Source organism: Myotis lucifugus, unplaced genomic scaffold, assembly GCF_000147115.1.
Source record: "Myotis lucifugus unplaced genomic scaffold, Myoluc2.0 scaffold_106, whole genome shotgun sequence".
Taxonomy (NCBI): Eukaryota; Metazoa; Chordata; class Mammalia; order Chiroptera; family Vespertilionidae; genus Myotis; species Myotis lucifugus.
This window is the reverse complement of record NW_005871154.1, coordinates 786355-810791: the sequence shown is the minus strand read 5'-3', so window position 1 is coordinate 810791 and position 24437 is coordinate 786355. Positions and strand designations below refer to the sequence as shown.

At 37.1% G+C, this 24437-nt stretch overlaps 1 protein-coding gene across 1 annotated transcript in view; it reads right to left on the bottom strand.

The window, feature by feature from the left end:
* NOX4 (NADPH oxidase 4) overlaps positions 1-24437 on the bottom strand; it is a 149353-nt gene that overhangs the window by 71604 nt on the left and 53312 nt on the right. The window contains exons 9-11 of the mRNA XM_006092917.3: positions 12043-12259; positions 8969-9133; positions 8524-8586 (exon numbers count right to left, since the gene is read on the bottom strand). Of these exons, the coding sequence (XP_006092979.1) occupies positions 8524-8586; positions 8969-9133; positions 12043-12259 (445 nt within the window). The remainder of the gene's footprint in view (positions 1-8523; positions 8587-8968; positions 9134-12042; positions 12260-24437) is intronic.

The window sequence follows — 24437 nt, the reverse complement described above, 5'->3', positions numbered from 1 at the left end:
TTGATTTCAGAGAGGAAGAGAGAGGGAGAGAAAGACAGAAACATGAATGATGAGAGAGAATCATTGATTGGTTGCCTCCTGCATGCCCCACACTGGGGATCCAGCCCGCAATCCAGGCATATGCCCTGACTAGGATTCGAACTGTGACTTCCTGGTTCATAGGTGGATGCTCAACCACTGAGCAATGCCAGCAGGGCCTTACTATCTTTTTAAAAATATATATTTTTTACAGAGAGGAAGGGAGAGGGATAGATAGTTTAGAAACATCGATGAGAGGGAAACACCGATCAGCTGCCTCCTGCACACTCCCCACTGGGGATGTGCCAGCAACCATGCCCTTGACAGGAATCGAACCTGGGACCTTTGAGTCCGCAGGCCGACGCTCTATCCGCTAAGCCAAACCGGTTAGGGCATGCCCTACTATCTTTTTAAGAGTGTTTTGAAAACTTCTCAAAGGAAAATAATAATAAAGTATTAATATCCATGGCTATCTTGTTTCTCCCAGAACATTAGTAAAGAAATATATGCTTATGCCAATTTTTCAGTTTAAAAAGTTGCAAGACAGTATGTGTAGTTAAGTTCATATCATTAAAATAAAAACGGATATTAGTGTTTTTTCTCTATACATAGAAATTTGTTGAAGAGAATATATTATACTCTATTACTCAACATTAACTTCTGGGAAATTAAATTAAAGATAGAAAGTAAGAACTCATTTCTTACACATCTATTTTTTAAAATTTATTATTAGCTTTTACAATGCTTATAATTTTAAATGTTAAATTTAAAAGTAGACATTAAAACATTGCTGAGTCTTCCTTTAGTCTCACGTAAGTTACCTAGATGAAGAGAATGGAGTTTGGCTCTTGTAGACCTTACTATACCACCAGCTAGTTAAGTCTAAGAAAATAAAGTGACAAAATTTATAACAACAGATCTGAGAAAATGTGTACTTTGCTATCCTAGAGGGAATAAAACACTTTTCCTTCAAATTATTTGCTCAATATGATGTTGAGATTTTAATGTGCTCAAAAGATTTTATAACAGTCCCACAAAAATACAAACAGATATTATGTAATTATCTTACATTTTGGGAACGAAATGTAAAAATGATGTCACTGCACAAGGATTTACTCAACATGGAAAAGAAATTTAAAAGCCACAATGTGTTTGCTTTTAAATTTATTAAACCAGAGGAAATGATCACAGAACATAATGTTCTTTAATCATTGTTGTTGGGACTTTATTGTTAGCTCTTTCTTCCAAAGATCTAGTTTCACATTTTCTATTCTTACTAGACATTTCCACCAGAAATTCACTCTAAATGTAATATATCTTAAATTGCTGTTGTTTTACTTCCCAAGTTATATTCTCCTTCTCCTTCTCCTATATCTGGCCATAGAATCCAAAAAAATCCTTATCAGAGCAGAGCCTCAAATCCCAGAGTAATATCAGGTATTTCTCTTCGTGCCAACATTCAATCCATTTTCAAGTCCTCTCAAATAATCTTACCAAAGAAAGGGTCTGATCATAGCAATCTCCTATTGGTTAACATTTTATGTTCCCCCTATGGATAAACACCCAGTTATTTTCCTTCCAACCACATCTGTTCCAAATTCTTTCCAACATTTTATTCCATGTTTCTCCTGATCCACTCTAATAATCTACCTAAACCAACATGGATCAACTAAAACATGTTCCTGCCCCTTCATTTCCGCACTTAACTAGTCTACCTTCAAAAAGGAGATCTACTTTGAGAAGCAAGCCCATCTTTCCTACATGATAATGAGAAATCTTAGGTCTCAGAAAGAGGCTGGGTGTGGGCTCATGATTTTAAAAAATAACTGTTCATGTCTGTATATGGAATAACTGGACCCCCAGATTCACCTCACTGCAAGCACAAGCCGGGCAATTACCCCTCCACAAACCCAAAGATAAGCAGAGGTGAGACAAAAAGGGCTCTAGATGCAGGAATAACTAGTACAGTGGAAAGGAGAGCCCAAATGCCTGCCATTCATCAGCTCAGTAAATATTTTTTAAAGGCACACTAAGTACCATCTCAAATTTACCTGTCCCAAACTGAGCTCTAGATATTCTCCTCATAATCGGCTCTCCGCACAGCCTTCCCTATCTCGGTTAACAAAGCTCTAGTTGCTAAGACCAAAAACTTTGACGATAAGCTTGAGTCTTCTATTTCTTTCACATTCCATACCCAGTCTATCAAGAAATCCTATTAACTCTAACTTTAAAATGTGTTAAGAATCTGACACTTCTCACCAGCTCCACTCTGGGACAAGCCATCATCATACCGCAACTGGATGACCGCATCAGCCTCCTAAGTGGTCTCCCTGCTTCACTTCGTTTAATATTAACATAGCAGCCAGAGCGATGCTGTTAAAAATTAAGCTACACATGTCATTCCTCTACTCAGAACCCTCCAATGGCTCCCTCCTCAAAGCAAAAGCCAAACCCTGTCCATGCCCTATAAACCCCACATAATCTGACTCCTCAGGAATTCTCTGACATTATTTGCTACCACCCTTCCTTTTCCTTAGTGTATTTCCAGCCATAGTGACCTCTGCCATCCCCTCTTACACACACACACACACACACACACACACACACACTCACACAGATGCAAGTCAAGCTATATCAAGTATAACTCAGGGTGAAAACTACCAGGTTTTTAAACAGATAAATGACATGATCTAATCTGCATCTTAAAATAATCATCCTGGCTGTTTCTTAAGATTACATGATAGGTGAGTAAGGGGAGACAGAGGGAGACCAACTAGGTGGCCATGCAGATGGCAGTGGATTGGGTGTGTGAAAATTATGGACATATTTTAAAGGTAGAGGCAAGAAAATTTGTGGACAGATTGTTGACTGCAGCATTTTTCTTTTAAAAAAAGGATAGAAGTTAAGTTTATGTCCAGATTTTCAGCCTGAACAACTTGGCAGTAACTGAAGAGGGTTGGAAGAGTATGGGTGGAATGGATTTGGAAGGCTAAAGATTAAGAATTCAATTTTAGACATGCTAACTTATGATTTTCTTTAGAAATCCAAGTGGAAGTTTTGGGTAGACAATTGGATATATGATCTTGAATTTTATAGTTGAAGCTGAGCTGGAAATATAAATTTGGGAGATGATAACACAGAGATGCATTAATAAGATTGAATAGGATGACCAGAGAGAAAAAGGGTTCAGAGAATGGACACTGGAGTGTTCTAATATTTAGAGGTCATGGGAATGACAAGGAACAGTAAAAAAATTTTAAAAGAGTCAGAAAAATGAGGAGAAAAACCAGGTGAATGGATGTCCTGGAAGCAAAATGAACAACACATGTTAATAAAGCAAGTGATCAGCTGTGTCAAGTGCTCCTGAGAAGTCAAACCCACTGAGAACTGGGAAATGACCATTAGATTTAGCAGTAACATGGTCATGCTGACCTTGGAAATGTTTTAGTAGAGTGCTGTGGGCAAGCATTGGTAATTTAAGAGCAAATGAAAGAAAAGGAACTGAAGAACTGAAAATGGGGGAGAGGCTGGAGGAGATGTGGGTCAAGAAAGGGCTTTTATCCATCATTTTCTCTTTGATACCTCATTTAAAGGAGGCATCCAAAAATACCAATTGAATAAATCAAGTTTACTATTAAACAGCAGGTTTGCTCTGAACACATTGACCGATTAATGTTCATATATTCAGGCTCTCATTATGCACTAAAGAAATATATTCTTTTTCCCTGGAAAAGAGCCAGCCTTGAGCAATTAGATGATGTTTAACTTTCAGAGAATTCAGATGTCCCGTTATATTTCATGAACATTAGTGACCTTCTGTGGCAACTTCCACCACTGTGCATGGTCTGTAGTTAAGACACTTTATTGCCTTGCTAATCTGTCATCTATCCTAGTTGAGTTTCTAAGCTGTCCAAGCAAAAGATTTGTAAAGCCCTAGAGGAAAGCAATTTTTAAGAATTAGATAGATGAAAGCAAGACAGAAGATCCAAACCACTAAAGCAGATTTCCTGCTTATATTTAAACCCATGAAATGAAATAAATATTTTCAATATTTAAGCCATGCATGGCCATTCTTGTCTGGTTTTCATTGAAAACTGGAAAGACTATTCCCAAAGTGACTGGTTGAGAGATTAAAAACACAAAGCAGAACAATGATGGCAAGTGAAGGCATGCTATGTTAGAGTACAGACAATAACAAACTAACAGCTAAACTTGCCTCTGACTCATGGAAAAATATGTGAAATTAGGTTATCCAAGCTTAAGAGTCATGAGTCACACAATTTAGAATACAGCTGTCAGGAAAGTACATGTGTACTTCTGAATTAAAATAATAAGGAATGGATATAGATATATTTATGTAAGCTTCAATCTGTTACCACCATAAAAAAGTAGATTGTGCATTATTTCTTTGAGAATCTATGAAAAACATCAATAAGCATAACAAATGTCTGTCTCAGTTAAATACTAAGAGAAGCTACATTTTGTAGTAAGTCATGCTTTAAGTTTGAGTTTTTTAAAATCATATCTGATTCCTACATCTAAATTAGATGATAGCATACTTTAATAGATTTGTTTTGATAGAAAATCCAAACTTGGCAATTACAGAGCATAGCTGGAAAACACTTAGAGATCCAATACATAGTTGAAGAACAACACGTAAAATTCTACCCGGTTTCCAGCCAATAAAGGTCCATCATTCATCCTAACTGCTAGTAAACCACAAGAGGCAAATAAATCATCCATCCCAGAAATAACTGCTTCTAAACCAGACTGTGGCCAGAGATTGGTCAGTTAGTTCATGCTGCAGAATGAGGCAAAAAATTCAATGTAATCCGATTGTCTAGGTTCTACACTCATGATCTAAAACAACAACCATAACAAATAAAAATAAAAAGCATAATAGCAAAGGTGACGTGGGGAGTGGTAACACAAAGAGAGGTGTCAACTAATTATGAAAGGTAAAATGTGGAGGAGACAGTGGGTAACAATTTCTAACTTACTGAGAACTTACTATATTAGCACTTATTATATCTTTTTTAATTCCTACCCACAGTAACTCCATAGAGAAGTCACTAGTATTATCCACACTTTATAAAGAAGCAAACCAAAGGTAAATATGTTAATTATCTCGTCCAAGGATATAGTACTAATAAGTGGGGGATCCAGTCCTCCAACCCAGACTGTCTAGGATTCCAAAATCCATGTTCTATTAGTATAGGATTACCTCCGCTCTCCCTCAGTCTTGACACCAAACATGTGCCTGCTGGTTCTGCCCTAGGAGATTTGTAGGTGCAATAGCAGAAAACAAGCACAATGTCCTGGGAAAACCCACCAAATTATCATGTCTTTGTGTAGGAAAATAAATGTCAAGTGTAAAAATGCTGAAGCACCTTAAGTAATTAAAACTCCAACCTTTGGGTATCTAATAGAATCAGTACTCAAAACTTAGCTTTACTATGACTGAAATTGTGAAAATTACTTTCGTGCTTCTGTGCCTTAGCTTTGTACTTATTTCTCATATTTTCAGTTTTAAAAATTTATTCTCCATTTAAAAAATGAGTTGACGTTCAAACTACAGAATTTGTGAGCATTGCATATTTTATAGATTTGATTTTTCCTTCTACTGTCACAGTTTTCTAGCAGAGAACTTATTTGACTTTTAACTCTCCACAGTATTCGAAGAGCATAGTACTACAGAAAACCCAAAACTTTCAATTGCATATTTCTCTTGAAAATGCCTCTTGGTAATTTCAGTACAGTTCTCTCCTAAATGGTAATACATTTTGGTTGTTTGACACCACCAACAAGTATATCTACAACCAATAAGAGTTTTAGAAATATGAATGCTCTGAACATCAATGAGTGGTGAGGCAAGAGAGAGACTGTGCAGAATAGCTGACAACATGCCTTTCGGCCAGGCAGGTCTGTGTATCTCACCTGTGCCACCAACCAGCAGTGTGACTTTATTTCATCTCTTGCAGTCACATTGTTTTCTACATAAAATATAATTTGCAGTACACGTGTCATAGAAATATAGTAAGAATTAAACAATATAATATTTTCAAAGTTTATAGAGGAACTTCTTAAGCATTTAATTAGTAGGGACTATTATCTTTGACAAAGATGGGGTATGTACACACTTTTTAGTGGGAATCAGCACATAGGAAATTACTGTTTTGCTTTGTTTATATCAAAGGAACCCTTTCTAGTGAAAATATTTAAGAAGCACGCATTTTACATGTAAGTGCCAAATAGAACTAATTGCACAAAAGGAAGGGAATTGGCAGGAAAACATAGTGTGATTAATAAACAGAAACCCCTCTTAAATTTGAGCTGTGAGGGCCCATAGGAGGAGCACTCACTCACCACTTACAGCCAATTACCCCAAACAGGAAGAGACATACTTTCCATGTCCAACAGGAAGATGTTTTTCTACTTAGCTACTCCAACAGGAAGAAGTATGACCTTCTCTTCGCCCAGCAACCACTCAGCCAATGAAAGACTGCTACAGCTCAGCCAATGAAAAGCCACTACACTTCAAACTCCCAGTCTCCTTCAATGGACTCTGTTTACAACCCCTCTGAACTCCCTTTTCCTCAGCAAAAGAAAGTTTATCTCTCTTGTTCTTTGGACATGCATATGGTTCACCATTAGACCACATGTTCCAAATTGCAGTTCTCTGTTGTTCCTGAATAAATACAGTTTGCTGGAGAAATATCTGGTTGCTGTCTGTTTAAAGTCAACAATAGTAAATTAACAAAACAGCATAATGTAAAATTTATCTTAAAAATGTTTTCTCTACTAAAATTCATTTCTAGATAGCAGCAAGATTTGCCCCTTGGGGGATAGTATGAGTGAGCCAGCTATTAATTCTCCCAAATCTGGGAAGGGTAGAAACCATTTCCTAGACCTATATAGAGTAGGGTGCACATATGGTCAGATAAAAAAACTCATGAATATAGAATTCTAAGCATCCAATCCCTTTGCCTCCATCCAACTCACTTCTGAACTTAAATATTTCTTGATCTAATAGAATGTTGTCAGTTATTTTACTAGATGCCAGACTACATATTATTTTTTTTCAAATTAAATTGGTCAATAAAATTATCTAGGTTTCAAGTGTACATTTCTATGATACATCATCTGTATATTGAATTGTGTGCTCACCGCCCAAAGTCAAATCTTCTTATATCACCATATATTAGACCTCTTTTACCCTTTACTATCCCCCACCTCCCTTCCCTTTGGTAACCACCATGCTTTTCTCTTAATTATTAATAAATAAATTTATTACATACAAACAGAATACAAAATTTGAAGCAATGAAGAAATTTTTTCCTTTAAAGAATTGCAATTATTTATTCAAATAACTTCTGTTTTTTTCTCTAACCATTTGACACTCCCTTTCTGTTTCTTTTATCCTCTAAATATAGATTTTTCTGGCCTAGCTGTCTCCACAAGTACTATTCTCAAGAGGCATATCAAACTTATAGCAGTTTCCATCCTAGTAAACCCAATCTTACATCTCAGAACCAGTGTCAAACCAGTTATTTATCTGTCTCCCCACCCTATAATTTGTTCAATTTTATTTGCATATCTTAAACACACACTTAAACATGCGGTCCCTGTTCTGTTACCTTAGTTAGAAATGGAATAAAATCTTAATCCCCATCATCAATGGGGAATATTAAATAACTTATAAAATTTTATGTAGTCATTAAAAAGAGTGAGGCATATAAAACGTAAATGAAAAGTTTTCCATAATATATTGTTGAGTAAAAAGAGAAAATGATAAAACAATTCATCAAATATGCCAAACACCTATATATGCCAAATTATAGAGTAAAATGTCTAGAGGAATATATGTTAAACTCTAAAGAAAATAATTGGAAAGGGGAAAATGAGGGAAAATTCCAATTTTATCTTATTTAATTGTGAATTATTTACTTTTTTATTTCATGCCATTTTTAGAATGCATAAAATAATGTAAACAATGTGCTAAAATATTTGGTGATTCTATTACTTAGCTAGCCCCCTCCATTATTATTCCATTTTATTTTGTTTACCTTATTTTCCTTTTTCTCCCCCATATACAGGACTATTACACTGGACTTTTTCTTGTCTAAACACTGCCTGGATTTTCTTATGCTGCTACCACAACTCAATCTCTTTAAAGAAATTCAGTTTCTTTAAAGAAAATCATGCACAGATTATGTTTTGGTACATAATCCACAAAAGAAAAAGTGCAATTATAAAAAATTATGCATTTTGAATAAAAAAGATTTAATAAATTTTAAATATATTACTCTGAATTTTAAAATAGCATAAAATGATAAATAAATAGTTACAAAGTTTCTGTACAGATAAACATATCTCTCTGCAAAAAGATGGCTTACTTACACAAGGATCTTGTGACAGCCTTGAATTATTTTTAGAATGAGGTGGAGTATAAAAAAGTAAGATATGCATTTCATTCTAAAAAAATTAAAAAAACAAGTTTCTTACCATTGTGAGGGTAAATGGATGATTTTCTAATACAGACACACTGGGGCAATGTAGAGTGATATACTGAAAAGCAACAAAAAAATTTTAAATGACCAAGAGAGAAGTTTTAATTTTCCAATATGGCACTTGTATGCTAATTTTCAAAAATTACATAAGAATAAAAGGTATTTTATGCCCTGGCTTGTTCGCTCAATGGTTAGAATGTTGGTCCTTAAACTGAAGGGTCTTGAATTTGATTCCCAGTCAAGTGCATGGACCTGGGTTGCAGATTTGATCCCCAGTCCTGGTCAAGGCCAATTTATGTGTCTCTCTCAAATCCATGTTTCTCTCTCTTTATCTCATCCCCCACTTCCACTCTCTATAAAAAGTCAATGGAAAAAATATCCTAAAAATAACAACAAAAAAGAATAAAAGGTATTTTAAAAGTTGCTGAACAATGACTCACCTGGCCAGGTCTTGCTTTAAAATTTTCTTTGACCATTCGAATTTCCATAACATCTGAAGGGTGACTGATAACGGAGGTGATGGTGACTGGCTTATTACTCCGGATGCACCTGTAAAGCCTTTCAGCACAATACAGGCACAAAGGTCCAGAAATCCAAAGCCAAGTCTATGGAGAATTTTTGAAATGCACTTTAAAAAATACTTGCATTGTAAGACTCATATCCTGTCTAATTGTTTATTTCACACACTACAGTAAAAATATTGTAATCTGTTATCTATAATAATAAAAGCATAATATGCTAATTAGACCGGATAGCCAAACAACCTTCCCGACGTCATTTCAGACATCCTTCTGGGTAATGCCGTGGCAGTGGGGGCTGAGGCAGAGGTGGTTAGGGGCGATCAGGCAGGCAGGCAGGCAGGCAGAGTGGTTAGGGGCAATCAGGCAGGCAGAGTTGTTAGGGGCAATCAGACAGGCAGGTGAGTGGTTAGGGGCGATCAGGCAGGCAGGAAGAGTGGTTAGGGGCAATCAGGCAGGCAGGAAGAGTGGTTAGGGGCAATCAGGCAGGCAGGCAGGTGAGAGGTTAGGAGCCAGTGGTCCCGGATTGTGAGGCCAAGGGGCCTCAGATTGCGAGAGGGTGCAGGCCGGGCTGAGGGACCATCTCCACTCACCCCACCCCACCCCCGTGCACAAATTTTGTGCACCGGGCCTCTAGTTTTAAATAACATGTAAACAAATAAAAGATTCTTACAGCAAGTTATTCAAATAAGAGTAAAGTATAAAATAAAAGGTATAGTAATATCAAGACCCTATCCTCAAATCATTGCTCAGGGTCTAACTACCATCAACAGTAAGTCATACATTGTTTCATATATCATTCTATATACACAACTCATATATAATGTATTTAGATTATACTTTTCTCTAAAGAGAGATAAAAGGGAAGGTAAGCCTGGACAGAGTGGCTTAGTGGTTGAGCACTGACCCATGAGCCAAGAGGACACCTGTTCAAATCCCAGTCAGGGAACATGCCCCCATTGCAGGCTTGATTCCCAGTGAGGGGTGTGCAGAAGGCAGTCCATCAATGATTCTCTCTCATGGGTGTTTCTATCCCTCTATCCCTCTCCCTTCCCCTATCTCTAAAAATCAGTAAAATACATTTTTAAAAAAGAAGCTAAAGCTCAAATAAATTTCAAGATGATTTTAGAAAAAAAATGTACCAGTCCAATGTTTGTTAAAAAAAACACACTAGATATTTTTAATGCATATGTATATGCATAATGCACATATACAAAATGTAAAATATGTGAACATATTTTTAAATATGGTATAGGCTAGGCATGTTGTTTTCAACTTACTTTCAAATGATAAATCTAACATGAACATCTAAGATTATATTTAGAATCTGGAAAGCGTAACAATTTTGCACGTGTGCTGAGAGATTGCCCTGATCCCAGGATAACTGCATACTCTGGGGAGTCCAGAAGGCTGTGTAGCCAAGCTTTCTCCTACAACTGCACACTATACTTCCCTCAGCACTTGCCGACTCCTAACCCAAACTTATCTTAATGGTCACTTGGTCACTTTTTAAAAGCTACTTACACAGTTACCCCGGACCTTCCTCCCGCCTGCAGACAAATCATGCCTTTTCCTGACATTTAGTTTGGCACCATGTGTAAGCATCACAGGACAAGTTCTGCAATGCAGCAGCAGTTTGGCAACTTTGGGACAGTTACCCTTTGAGCATCAAGTTGCACATAAGTAAAATGGGAGTCACAATACCTGCCCGTCCTAACATATTGCAAAAAAGTTTGGGCAATTGTAAAGCTTGATAGAAATCTAGAGGATTAATAATAAACACAAGACTAATACACATGCCCTAACTGGTTTGGCTCAGTGGATAGAGCGTCGGCCAGCGGACTGAAGGGTCCCAGGTTCGATTCTAGTCAAGGGCATGTACCTTGGTTGCAGGCACATCCCCAGTAGGAGGTGTGCAGGAGGCAGCTGATAGATGTTTCTCTCTCATCGATGTTTCTAACTCTCTATCCCTCTCCCTTCCTCTCTGTAAAAAATCAATAAAATATATTTTAAAAAAACACTAACACACACATTTCAAAGCCATCAACAAATCACTCTACTTTTTGACTCCTCTTTCTTCTTTTTTTAAAAATTAAATTTATTGGGGGTGATACAGGTTTATAACACTATATAAATTTCAGGTGTGCAACTTTATAATACAATATCTGTATACTCTTACCACCTGAAGTCTAGTGTCTTTCTGTCACCTTGTATTTGACTGCCTTTATTTTCTAATTTACTTTCTTCTTCTTAAAACAGACACTCGACATCACTATTTACCCTACTTCCACTTTGTACAGATAAAGATTACAGGGCATAATTCCCACCTGGGCAGCTCCCACAGCCTCCCAGGGGGAACATTATGGCCCTTGGGAAAGTATTCCAAGAGCAAGCATTTTACCCAAAGACCTAGTTTTGCACTCTACTTCTGCCCCACGTTTGTTTGTAGAGTTTGCTCAAGGTATTTTATATATTCAAGCAGGAATTTCCTCATCAGAAAATTGAGGATGGTAGTAGTTGAGGATTATAGTAATAGTTATTGTGACTATTGAAAAAATTATGCATACGGTGCATTTTAGCACATTCGTAGCAGATATTAAGCAGTCAATAAATTAATTTTAATTTATTATTTATAATATTGTACATAATATTGTATCACAAATATTATTAGTATTAGTTCTTTCACTATTGTTTTTAATATTCAACCTATTTTTCTCAATGGATGGGGAGCATGTCTTTGTTACCTTTCTTGTGGCAAACACCAGTGCCATAGTATGCAGAGATCATATGGTTGGTTATATTCCATAATGCTATAGGTCTTTCTCCTGGAACTGTCAGCTGCCTATCATGTAATGCAATAACTTGCTATTGAAACATCCTAAAATGTTCTGTTCTGTAAGAATAATTGCTTTATGTAACTTCAAAAACATGTTTGATCAATTGCTATGGAAATACCCATTTTGCAGAGACCATAAAACACATAAAATTAATCAGACCTGTGGAAAGTTAGCTTGAAACCTGGGCTCTTCCTGACAAATCTTCACAGATGTGTTCCGGGTAACCTCATCTGGTTTTGAAAACCCTCCAGGAAAAGATTCATGAAAATGTTCTGAGAGATTTTCAGGTAAGTGAGTATTCCGGTACCGGGTTCCATTAAGATTGATGCAGCCTGGAGGGTGCGTATCTATATTGGTTTGATACTTCAACAACCCTCTAAAATTAAATTAAGAAAAAAACAGGAAGATGAAAAAAACAATTGAAATCAGGGAAAACAGTATAAGAAAATAAATCCTTCTTGTTAACTTTATGTAGTATCTATCTAAAAAGTGTTTCTCATATATCTTACTTAAGAGCAATAGAGAAAATTTTAATATATTCTTTACTATTTTACTAAACCAAAGATGTAGCTCCACTCCCCCTCACACCCCCAAAATGCCACAAATGAATTGAAGGGACAAACACATTTGATCTTTCTAAGTATTTTTTAATTTGCTAGTCTTTTTTCCAAAATCCATTAAGCATTCATATAATCACAAGTTTCACTTCAATAAACACTATAATGATGGGTACTTTGCTATATCTCCAAGCACAAATGAAAAAACACAGGAATCATATTTGGTTTGGCTAATATTGAATAAAACAGGCCTTACTGGTTTACAGAGAAATGTTAAATAAACATGACAGAAAACTGGAAGCTTGCATCTCTTATGGTCTGAAAACAATTAATACATAGTAATCAGGCCATAAACCATTTGTGTGTTTTTTATTTCTCCATAAACAAGATCACATAAAAGGCTCAAAATAAGAAATCAGGCAGGCCAAAATCCTAAAATCCCATTCAGATTGTTCCATATTTTGTGACACTCTAAATATGACATTCAACTTTCTGTTTTCTGCATTTCTTATCAATAAGGAATAAAGTAAGATCTATATCATGGGGATAGTGCATCAAATTATAGATTGTACAGAACATCATTTTTTTAAAAAAAGATAAGATTTTGAAAAGCATTGGAAGTTTTTCAGTGTGTTGCCATTTTATTTTAAAGATATTGAAATTTTTATTTCTAAAATTATGTTTCCTGGTTGGCAAAGGTATGTTTTAAAATTTTCCTTCATGCTGCCAAGTAATTAATTTTAATACATTAATAAAGTATATTTTTATTACATCACAGTTATAATGATTTCATGAAGATACTATTGTAAAACCACAAAACGGTATTATGAATAATGAAACTAAATAGCTCCACATATAAAAGCTAGAAAAGCAATAGCCAAGACAGTCACAGTGGAAGGCACCACCTACTTGACTGGTCATTCTCCTTTTTACCCTTTTGCTTATGTTTAATTCTCTTTCTTCTTTTTTGTTTATGTTCTTCCTTATAAATAGTCACCATTAAAGAGCATGGTACATATCAGGGCATCTAAGTAGGGGGCTGTATTTCATAATAATCATGAATAGGCCACACATATTTTTTTTTAAAGTAAGGCAATAGACAGGGCCTAGGTACAGAATAAATTAATGGATAATTATATAAATGTGAGCCAAGTACATAATCATTCATAGAGTTCTAGTCATATCATGTAATTGTTATGTCATTATGCTTGGAAAACCCATTAATTTGACTCAGCTTCCATTACAAGTAATGATTTATTAAAACCTGTTGCTCCTATTGGCCGTCCTGAGGGTGGAGGCTGACGAATGGGCAGGCCAAACATCTCAGGCATTTATTCTACTAGCCAGAAGCTGAACAAACATTGGCGTAACACACTTGGTACTAGTCTAGGTGGTTCTATAAAGTTCAAAAAGGAGTCAAATCTGGCCCCTAACCCTCCAGAAACTTATAATCTAGTGGAAGATATGTTGGAAGTAGCTAAATGTAAGTTAGACCACAGATAATAATTGGAATAGAGTGTTTTAGTAATATGCTATTAATGTATGGGAGACACCAGGACTAATACAGAGCAGTTATATACATTTCACATTACCCCCATAACCACTGAATGAAGTAGGAATCATTATTCCCACTTTACAAATTAAGATACTATTTTAATAAATACCCAGGGACACACAACTGATAAGTGGCAGAACCAAGATTTGAACCCAGGTCACTCAAATTCTATGTTCTCTCATTATACAGCATGTTAGTCCATTGGATCCTAACAACGTCCCTCTTTAAAATGTAAAGTAGGGAAATATTAATATTTATTAAGAAAGCATGTCAGGATTTTTTTAAACATCTATTTCTCACTTAAACTTCAAATCAAAATTATCATACAAGGTAAATGTTTTTATTCTCATTACACAGATGAGAGATTTGGGTAAGAGATTAACTAAGTAGTAGTCAAAATATGGGATTCAGAAACCTCATGTCTCTAACTCCAAAAACCTATATCATGCAAAGCAAATTGGTTAAAGAAGTAATAATCAAAGAAAGGAGTTCAAATGAATAAAACCCTGGAAATAAGGTCAGATAGAGTGTGTGTGTGTGTGTGTATGGTAAGTGTATGCGCAGATGTGTATGTTTGTGTGTGTGTGTGTTAGAAGGGGGTATTCCTTCTGTGTGTATGTGTGTTTGTGTGTGTGTATGTGTGTGTGTGTGTGTGTGTGTGTGTGTGTGTGTGTGTTGGAAGGGGGCTAATTAACACCAGGCAAAGGAATGTTATTTATTCCTTCTCCAAAGTCATAACAGTGTTGTTCAGGTGAACATGACCCGGTGTGCTAATGGTTCTTAGAATGATAAATGTTGTCACTATGCAGTACAACTCTTCAGGTCAGCTCAGTCAAATAATCAGTGTTGCTGTTCTTGGTATACAAAGTGACCCATAATATTCTAGAATCCTTCTTAATTCTGAGGGACTTCCGCTATTTTAAGCTCCTCTCGAGGTAAATGGCATAGGCTACCTCTGTCTTAAAACCCCATTAAAGTGTTCTTTTCTTTGTCTCAGTTTGTAATTGTTGCCATCAAACTAACATGTAAAAGAGAAAAGGTCTATAGACAGACAATGACAACAAACAAAAATGTAATGAAGAAAATATCAATCAAGTATGGAATCGCAGGTAATTTGGCTAAATTAGGTGGTAAAGATAGAGATGGGTTCACAAGGAAGGACACTGGTAAATTCTGAGCTCAGTATTGAAAGGACAGGCACTGGGCATGTGAAAGAGGTGCTTGATGCTTCAATGCCTATTTTCATAAACTTCACAACAAATGTGTGTGTAAAGATCAGTGGCCCCATTTTGAATGAGGGAAAACTTTTGGAGCTCTTAAGTAATCTGCCCAAGACCACACTGTCAATCAGTGGCCAAGTCAGAGCCCAAGGCCATGCACCTGCAACAGGCCTACCCCCTGCAGAATTCCCATCCTGATTATGGACAATATTCTGACATTAAAGACCAATGTATGCACTGAACAAAAATTTATGGAAATACATGACCATTAAATCAATACTTTAATGTTATTCTTCAAGTTTCATTAAACACAGTAACTTATTTTTTCATTGTACTAGTAAAAAATAGGAGTGCTCATTTTTTTTTATAATAATCCAGAATTTCTTAGAATTTGTAGAGGATACATTTTAAACAATATACTATTTCTTTAAGATTATATTTCAATAGTTTCATTCTGAAGAAATTTGAATAGGAATGTAAACTAGATATTCTGGATACTTGGGCTGGTAGATGAAAATAAAATATCTCTTTAATCCATTTACTTCATTGTGACATTTGTTAAAATTGAATGTGTGTGGTTTTGATGATTTTTTTGAATCCCTGTACCTACATAATATAATTTAAGCAGATATAACTTACTTGTCTTCCTTCTGAGTTTAATGTTATCTTCCCAAATACAAGAGGGTTTTAAGTATCATGCAACTCTGTGTCTATATGCCAAACAATTCTTGTCCCACATCACCACAGAGATATTCATATTTTACATGTATTATTTTATTGTTTTGAACCTTATTAATTTAAATGATATAGCCCCTACCTTCAAGAAGCTTACGATTTAACTTTCTGCGATGGTGAAAAGAGTCTAAATCTGCACTGTCTGATATGGAAACCATGAGTTACATGTGGATATTGAGCAACTGAAATGTGGCTAGTGCAGGCAAAAAACTGAATGTTTCATATTATTTCATTTTAGTTAATTTACATTGAATAGCCATGGCTATAATGGGTATAATCAGACGTAAAAGCAACAATAACAAAAAAGCAAAATGAGTAATGCCATATATGACCTTGTAAGGGTAAATGAGATAATGAACTTAGATTATGACATTCTGGAAAGGGCTTCATGGAGGACGTAATGAAGGATGCAGAGGTCCCAATAGTTAGAGAAAAGGAGAATGACATTGCAATATGAGGGAGCAAGATGAACAAAGCAGGTGGTTTATTCCCAAATTAGAAGAGGGGATCACCTCTAATTCATTTATATAAACGCCCTATGTCCATACTCACTGCCAAACCTTGTGACCTGAGCCCTCCAGCAAGTTTCTTGCACATGAGAAACCTTCAATGCACTTCTAGTGAATAGAAATAACCATGTAATTTGGTTGAATATAACAAATATATCTAAGAGTTAAAATATAGGAAACATTCTTGCATATGTGTATTGTATCTTTCGTAATTAAATGATATATAATTTGAAAGCAGAAAACAGGAAGGAAAAGGGATCTTAGTGAATGGCAAACAGAAAATCTTGCCAAGTAAAGGCAGTGATACAGTTGGGGGCAGGGAAAGGAGGCTCACAGAGCATGTGAGAACAGGAATGCTTATTACTTATTTTTAGTTATAGTGAACTATGTTCCAAAGGAGAGATTTTGAAGTCTCTTTGGAATTTTGAGTGTTCTATTAGGAGATATCAAAGATTTTGTCATGCATCAAAATACAAGTTTGTGGATGCTATTGTTTTTGCACATAAGAGTTTCAAGATATGCTTTCAACACTCAACACTGTTTCAAAAATAGGTTTTTCTTCTTTATCCCCTTTTTTGAAGAGATATTATAGTTATACTATCATGGCTGTGATAAAAATAATAAAAAATGTAGTACTCAGAATAAACCCTAGTGGTTACAGCATAGAACTCATAAAAAAATATGTTGTGGCAAAAGTTGAGTATTACAAAATAGCATCCCTGCTGAAAGGAGAATCGCGAAACCATCCCTACTTTAATTGCATGTGTAAATTTCTAATAAATGCAATGTCATTCACGCTACTTTTGTTTGGGTGCTTTTATAAAGTGAAGAAAAAATCCTTGTCCCATGAGGAACCTAATTTTTACCTGGTTTCTGTTAGTCAAAATGTTTCTATTATTTACAGAAAAAGATAACTTGTTTCTCAAAGTTCTTTTAACTTTGCTTCAAGTACAAAAAAAGAAGTTAAGAAAATACACTCAAATTCAATATTTCAAAACCTAATGGAATTCACTGGATTCTGTACTCCACTAGAATGTACACTACTGCAGGTCAAGAATTTGTCCTATGATCGACCCTGCTATTTTTCTGGTGCTATAACTGTGCCTGTAATTTATAGAAATGGTTCAATGAATATTCATTGAATGAATTAGTGAATGTATAGACAACATTTTGTGATGGTTGTTGTTGAAATACATGATTGAGGAGTCATCTGTTTTGTGTGTTTTTGTTGTTGTTTGTTTGTTTTAATTAGTACTCTTAGAGAGAGAAACAGAGAGACAGAGACAGAGAGAGAAACATTGATACATTGATGTGAGAGGGAAACATCACAGGTTGCCTTCCGTATGTACTTGGACTGGGGATTGAACCAGCAACCCAGGTATGTGCCCTGACTGGGAATTAACAGGCAACCTTCTGATGCACAAGACAACACTCAACCAACTGAGCCACTCTGCCTGGCAAGTCATCTGGCTTTAACAAACACAGAAGTGAGTTTGAACTCATATTCTAACTTTAAACTACATGTCTAGATTTTGCATATGGTATTTAATAAAATAGAACATGTATGTACATTCACCTTGGTAGGAAATAGCATTAATTCAGTCTGCAGCTCGATCAGTGTGGCTCAGTGGTTAAGCATCAACCTAGGAACCAGGAGGTCATGGTTCAATTTCCGGTCAGGACACATGCCCGGGGTTGCTGGCTCGATCCCTAGTATGCGGCATGCAGGAGGCAGCCAAGCAATGATTCTCTCTCTCTCTCTCTCTCTCTCTCTCTCTCTCTCTCTCTGAAATCAATAAAAATATGTATTTTTTTAAAAAATTCAGTCTGCAACTTACATCATCCCTCTTCACCCTCCAATATTGCCAAGTCCAATCTGAGAACTTAACCCCACCCTGACCCTAGGCCAATTCTAACATCAGCAGACACCTGGACTGGGGATTGACCAGCAACCTAGGTATGTGTCCTGACTGGGAGTCAACTGGCAACCTTTAGAGCAGCATCTAGAAGTAGAGAGATTTCCTAAACTGGGGACCTAATGCGCCTTGAGGAAACCCTAATCACCTGTTCCCCTCAGACCAAAGCTTTTACTCTTATCCCCACTGGCTCTTGCTGCTACCTACTTTCCTGGGCTCTTACTACTGACACCTGAGTGTGTCTGCATCCTGCAGCTTGAGTTGAGCATGCACTGTGTCTAGTTCTTACTGATGGCACTACCCAAGATGCAAGACGCAGCAACACAGATGGGGCCAGCATCATGGGTGTGGCCTGTGCCGTCTCAGGAGACCCAGCTCTTAGAAAGGTCCTGTGATTGGTTCAATACTCTGTTGTCACCATGTTGAAACGCTTAATAATTTTTTATCAAGAGGCCCCACATTTTCATTTTGCATTGAACCCCGCAAATTAAGTAGTCTGCCACAGACACTAGGCAGCTAGCAAAACTAAACCTTGGAGTAAGAGCATAGGAGAAAGACATGAACCTCCCCGAAATGTCTGAATTAAAATTGGTCATTTTACTAAGTTTCCTCAGCTGAAAAAGAGGGAGGGTACCTGTTACTCTCTGCTTCATTAATATAGAAAAATAAAGAATTTGACCTCTTGGAAAGAAAAAAATAGGTAAGGATCCAATATTTCTCAGCATTCCTTCTGCTTTCAGGCTTTACTAAAATGACAGTGAGAGATAAAACACTAATGTAATAAAAACATTTCTTAAAATAAATGTAGCCCTTGTTCCTTCTCCTTCCTCCCCAACTTCCTCATCCTGTACTTCCAGCTGGAACCACTTGTTATTATAAATAATGTCCCAAGAGAAAAACTGAGGTCAAATTTATGTAAAAATATTTCGTCTGAAGCTCACTATTTCAATCCTAAAGTGGGAATAAAGTAAACTCACAGTTTAGAAGATTAAAATTCATTAGAATATGTAGCTTATAGCATAAATGAATTTATGTACATGGAAATGCTCTGTATATAGTATACCTATCTATACCTATGGTATACTTAAGGAAGAAAATACCATGTAACCTTAATTCCCACTCCCACCTAGCTTCAGAATAAAATATCAGCAAAAATAAACCAATTTTTACATAAAAATAAAAATTAATCCCACGAATGGGAAATTATAAGTGGGAAACACACACATGTCTAAAAGGTCATAGTTTTAGAACACTATATGTATTAACATATGGGAAATATGTAAATACTATTAAGGGATGAGATCTGGATTTCATATAAGAAAGACAATTCCTCAGGAATTTTATTCAATCTATATATTTAAGTGAAAATTTCAAAACCCAAAATGTGAAAGAAAGCAAAGAGAAATTAATTTTTTCCTTCTGTGTTTCAAATAAGTTTTAACCACAGAAGTACAGAAAAATTCCCAACAAAAATGTGCCAGTCTGAATACAACCAAAATAGTCAAGACTTAATAGCTAATTCCTCTAGCACTGGAGTTGATATACTAGTTGCCATAATAACTTATTACCTAGATAACACTAAATATAAGTGACAGTCCCAAAATGGGAATCCAAGTTATACTTAAAAACACACAGATTATTCAGATTATTTTTAATTACTAACTGCAATAAGAATTGGCGAAAATTGAAAGGGCATAAAAGGACAGCACATTCCTAGCTAAGATCCAATTAATAGAATTCCACTTCAGCAAATACTGAGTGAGTGATGACTTGTGAAAGGGATTCAACTGATAAAGACAGTCAAAACCATCCCTACCCTGAAAAACACTTTAGTTCATCTAGGATACATCACTCTGCTGTGTTTTCTCTTCCACACTGGAACTCACAGATACATCATGGGGGCAGACAGAAGAGAACACTGGAATTTTCCACTACTCAACTGCAGCATCAGCTATAACCTGACTTTCTCCCTTTTATCTAAGCTTTTATATAGTGTATAATATTCTGCACTTCCGTTTGTATGGTGTTTATGTGATGTTATCTTTCCCCTGGACATTTTCAAGGAGTATACATGCAGGTTTCTTCTTTTTTCCTACGCAATTCCCATTCCTATCCTTACTTTATGTTGGTAGCAATGGCAAGTGCCCTCTGAGGCTTGTAACAGACTAGAAAAAGTGTGGAAATCCGTACTCTGAGTGAAGAGATACAAAGACAGATGTAGCAATAAATAATACTGATAAGAGTGGCTCTTCCACTGCATTTTTATTGGCTGTAGCCCAGAATCTAGCCTTTTAATTATTATTTCCAATTTATGTAGAAGAATTTTAGAGATTAAAAATAACACATAAGTGTAATTTTACTGTTATTTTTATTAATAAATTTATTATGTGCCATGACGAGGTTGTACATTTTAAGAAATGGTTATGGCCTGCCCAGTGTGGCTCAGCTGCTGAGTGTTGACAAGGAGGTCATGGTTGGATTCTCGGTCAGGGCACATGTCTGGATTGTGGGCTAGATCCTCAGTAGGGGGCATGTAGGAGGCAGCCAATTGATTCTCTCTCATCATTGATGTTTCTCCTCTCTCTCCCTCCCCCTTCCTCTCTGAAATCGATAATATATATATACATATACATATATAGATATATCTATATATTTTTTTTTTTCTTAAATAAACAGTTATAAAGCAGTACTAAAAAGAGGGCATTTCTTTCTCTGTTTCCTTGGAGGATAAAATTTCACCTTCAAAATCTTGAAAGCTAAATAGCTTGTAACAAAATTTGATTTCTTACTCAAAACACAAATGCATAACCATACACGCTCACCAGCTTATATAGATAAACTAGAGGCCCAATGCACAAAATTTGTGCAAGAGTAGGCCTTCCTTCCCCCAGCTACTGGCACCGGCTTCCCTCTGGCACCCAGGACCCAGGCTTCCCTCGCATCTCCGGCTTTGTCTGTAAGGATGTCTGGTCTAATTAGCATATTATGCTTTTATTATTATAGATTGGAATGATAGCCTAGATATTCACATGACATGGATATATTTCATTGTAAACAAGAGCACCTTCTAAAACATGAATAAATAATTCAAGAATTCAAGAAAAGGGTAGGAATTAAATGCTTAGAATGGATTCTGAGGTCAGACAGGTTCAATCCAAAGGCCTATCATGTACTAAGTGGGTGGTTTTGGGTGGTCATTAAAAACTTTTTTTTCAATCACAGTTCACATTTAATACCACCATTCTTTTTTTTAAAATATATTTTATTGATTTTTTACAGAGAGGAAGGGAGAGGGATAGAGAGTTAGAAACATCGATGAGAGAGAAGCGTCGATCAGCTGCCTCCTGCACACCCCCTACTGGGGATGTGCCTGCAACCAAGGTACATGCCCTTGACCGGAATCGAACCCGGGCTCTTCAGTCCCCAGGCCAACGCTCTATCCAGTGAGCCAAACCGGCTAGGGCTTTAATACCACCATTCTGCATCAGTTTCAGATGTACAATAAAGTGACCAGAAAACCATGCACTTCACAGATTGGTCTCCTTGCCACCTCAAGCACCCACCTGACCCCATACATATTTATCTTGATATTATTGGCTACATTCCTTATGCTACAATCCATATCTCTGTGGCTATCTGTAACTACCAATTTGCACTGCTTAATCCCTTCACCTTTTCATCCAGGCTTCCCTACCTGCTCCCTCTGACAGCTAAAAGTCTGTTCTCTGTATCTAATTTAACCTTCTGTGCCTCCTTTTCTCACCAATAAAATGAGGACAATAAGAGTGCTTACTTCATAGTGCTGAATTTATGTATATGTATACACATAAAGAGCCAAGAACAGTACCTGGAACATCTATAATAATAAAAGTATAACATGCAAATTAACTGAATGAGCGAACAGCAAAACGACCAGGGGGCTCCACCATCGCCCCACAATCACCCCACAGAGGGAGGCCCAGGCCACCCACTGTGGGGTGATTGATGGGGGGGCTCCCCCACAATCACCCCAGAGAGGGAGGCCAGGCCACCTGGCTGGCGGCGCTGCAGTGAGTGGGCAGGGCCTCCCTCTGTGGGACAATCGATCTGGGTGCCCCGGGATCAATTGCCCCACAGAAGGAGGCCCAGGCCACTGGCCAGCAATGCTGTAGTGGGTGTGCGGGGCCAGCCAGTGATCACCCTGCAGAGGGAGGCCTAGGCAAACCAAGTGATCGCACCCCACACCTGTTTCCCATACAGGGAGTTGACCAGTGGCAGAGGGGGTATCGCCACACAGATCACAAGCAGTGGCAGCGGCGGGGGTGGGGCCAGCTGCTGGCAGCCAGGGGAAGGAAAGCCCCGATAGGCCCTGATCACTGGCCAGGTCTAGGGACCCTACCTGAGGGGTCCCGGATTGCGAGAGGGTGCAGGCCGGGCTGAGGGACACCCTCCCCCCATGCACAAATTCTTTGCACCAGGCCTCTAATCTATATATATATAAAAGCCTAATATGCCAAGTGTCCAACCAATCAGTTGACTATTTGGCCGACTGCTCGACCAGTCGCTATGATGTGCACTGACCACCAGGGGGGCAGATGCTCCAATTGGTAGGTTAGCTTGCTACTGGGATCCAGCCGATCGGGACTAGGCAAGACTAGCCGGACATGCCCTGGAGCCCTCCAGCAGTCCCTCCCTGGCCTGCCAACCTCCCATGGTCCCTCCCCAGCCAACTGGCCCCCATTGGCCCTGATCAGGACTGAGCGAGACAGCCCTGATGGCCCCGACTGCCAGTCAGGCTGAGGGACCCCACCCGTGCATGAATTCATGCACTGGGACTCTAGTATTAAATATTATCTAAACCTTGAAAAATATTACAAATAGTATCATTGTTATCCTCTAAAATGATGGTGTGGTATGATTTACAGGTCCATATGTACATTGGTCTTCTAAGTTCTCCTTACAGTTGCCTTCATGTGAGAACAAAATTGACCCAGTGGTTCCTATTCTTCCCACAAACCCATTGGTTTTAATTCTGTATAAAACTTAAGCTAGAGATATATTATATGTTGATGTAATATTTTAGCTGTCTAGAAAAGTATCTATCTTTAAGAAGCTTTATTCAGTTAAATTATTTTTAACTTCTTTTGGGGCCACATACAGCTTTGGGAATTGAGAGTATATATATTATTAATTGAAGATATATAAATATATCTTAATCATATATATGCATACATGTATATTCAGTGTATATGTGTTTGTATTTCATAAATCCATGGATTCCCTGCGTCCATTAAATAATTCCCAGAGATTATGAATCCAATTTGAAAACACATACTCTATTGAAGAAATAGGACTTCATGGTAGAAATAATGGGCATCAAATTTATAATAATTATGTCAACATAGCAGAAATTAAGCATTTAGAAAGTATTCAGAAGACATCATCTGTAAGTGATGGATGGTATACAAAAGATTTAGCCATAATCATGGGCACAAAAATCCTCAACCTCTGCCCACCATGTTAGAGGACATTTAATTACAATCTCTAAAGCAGGACAAAGTTAGGCAAATCTACCGCGTCTATTATTTAAGGGCTCTGGACTCCCAAATACCCATGTAGAATATTTGAAGTAATGTCTCCTTTTGTGTTTCTGGCTCTAGGTCTACCTTAAAAGCGGTTCATCAGCCCCCCTAGGACTCTCCTCTATGCCTAAGAATAGCTAGAATAACCATAGGTACAGCTTTATCCACATCCACAGCTTAATTATTAATAGTAACCCATTTCATTCTCAGAAGTGTTGGCTTTGAACAACTAATCATGTAGTCACTTAAAATCAAGAGGCAAGGAAAAGAAAACTGAATAGAAAATACAGGGAAAGAAATTTTTCTCCCTCAGGACTAGAATAGAATTTGCTTAACATAAACCTTGGGGCCTTCCTTTTCCCTGGGCTTCACCAAGTTCCCACTTGATGCTCTAAGGAAGAGCAGGTGCCTCTTCCCAGTAGGAAGCTCACACAAGCCTCTCCTGCCATGTCCATGTGGGTGAAAAGAGCCCATAATGCAAATGGCTTCTAAAAGAGAAGA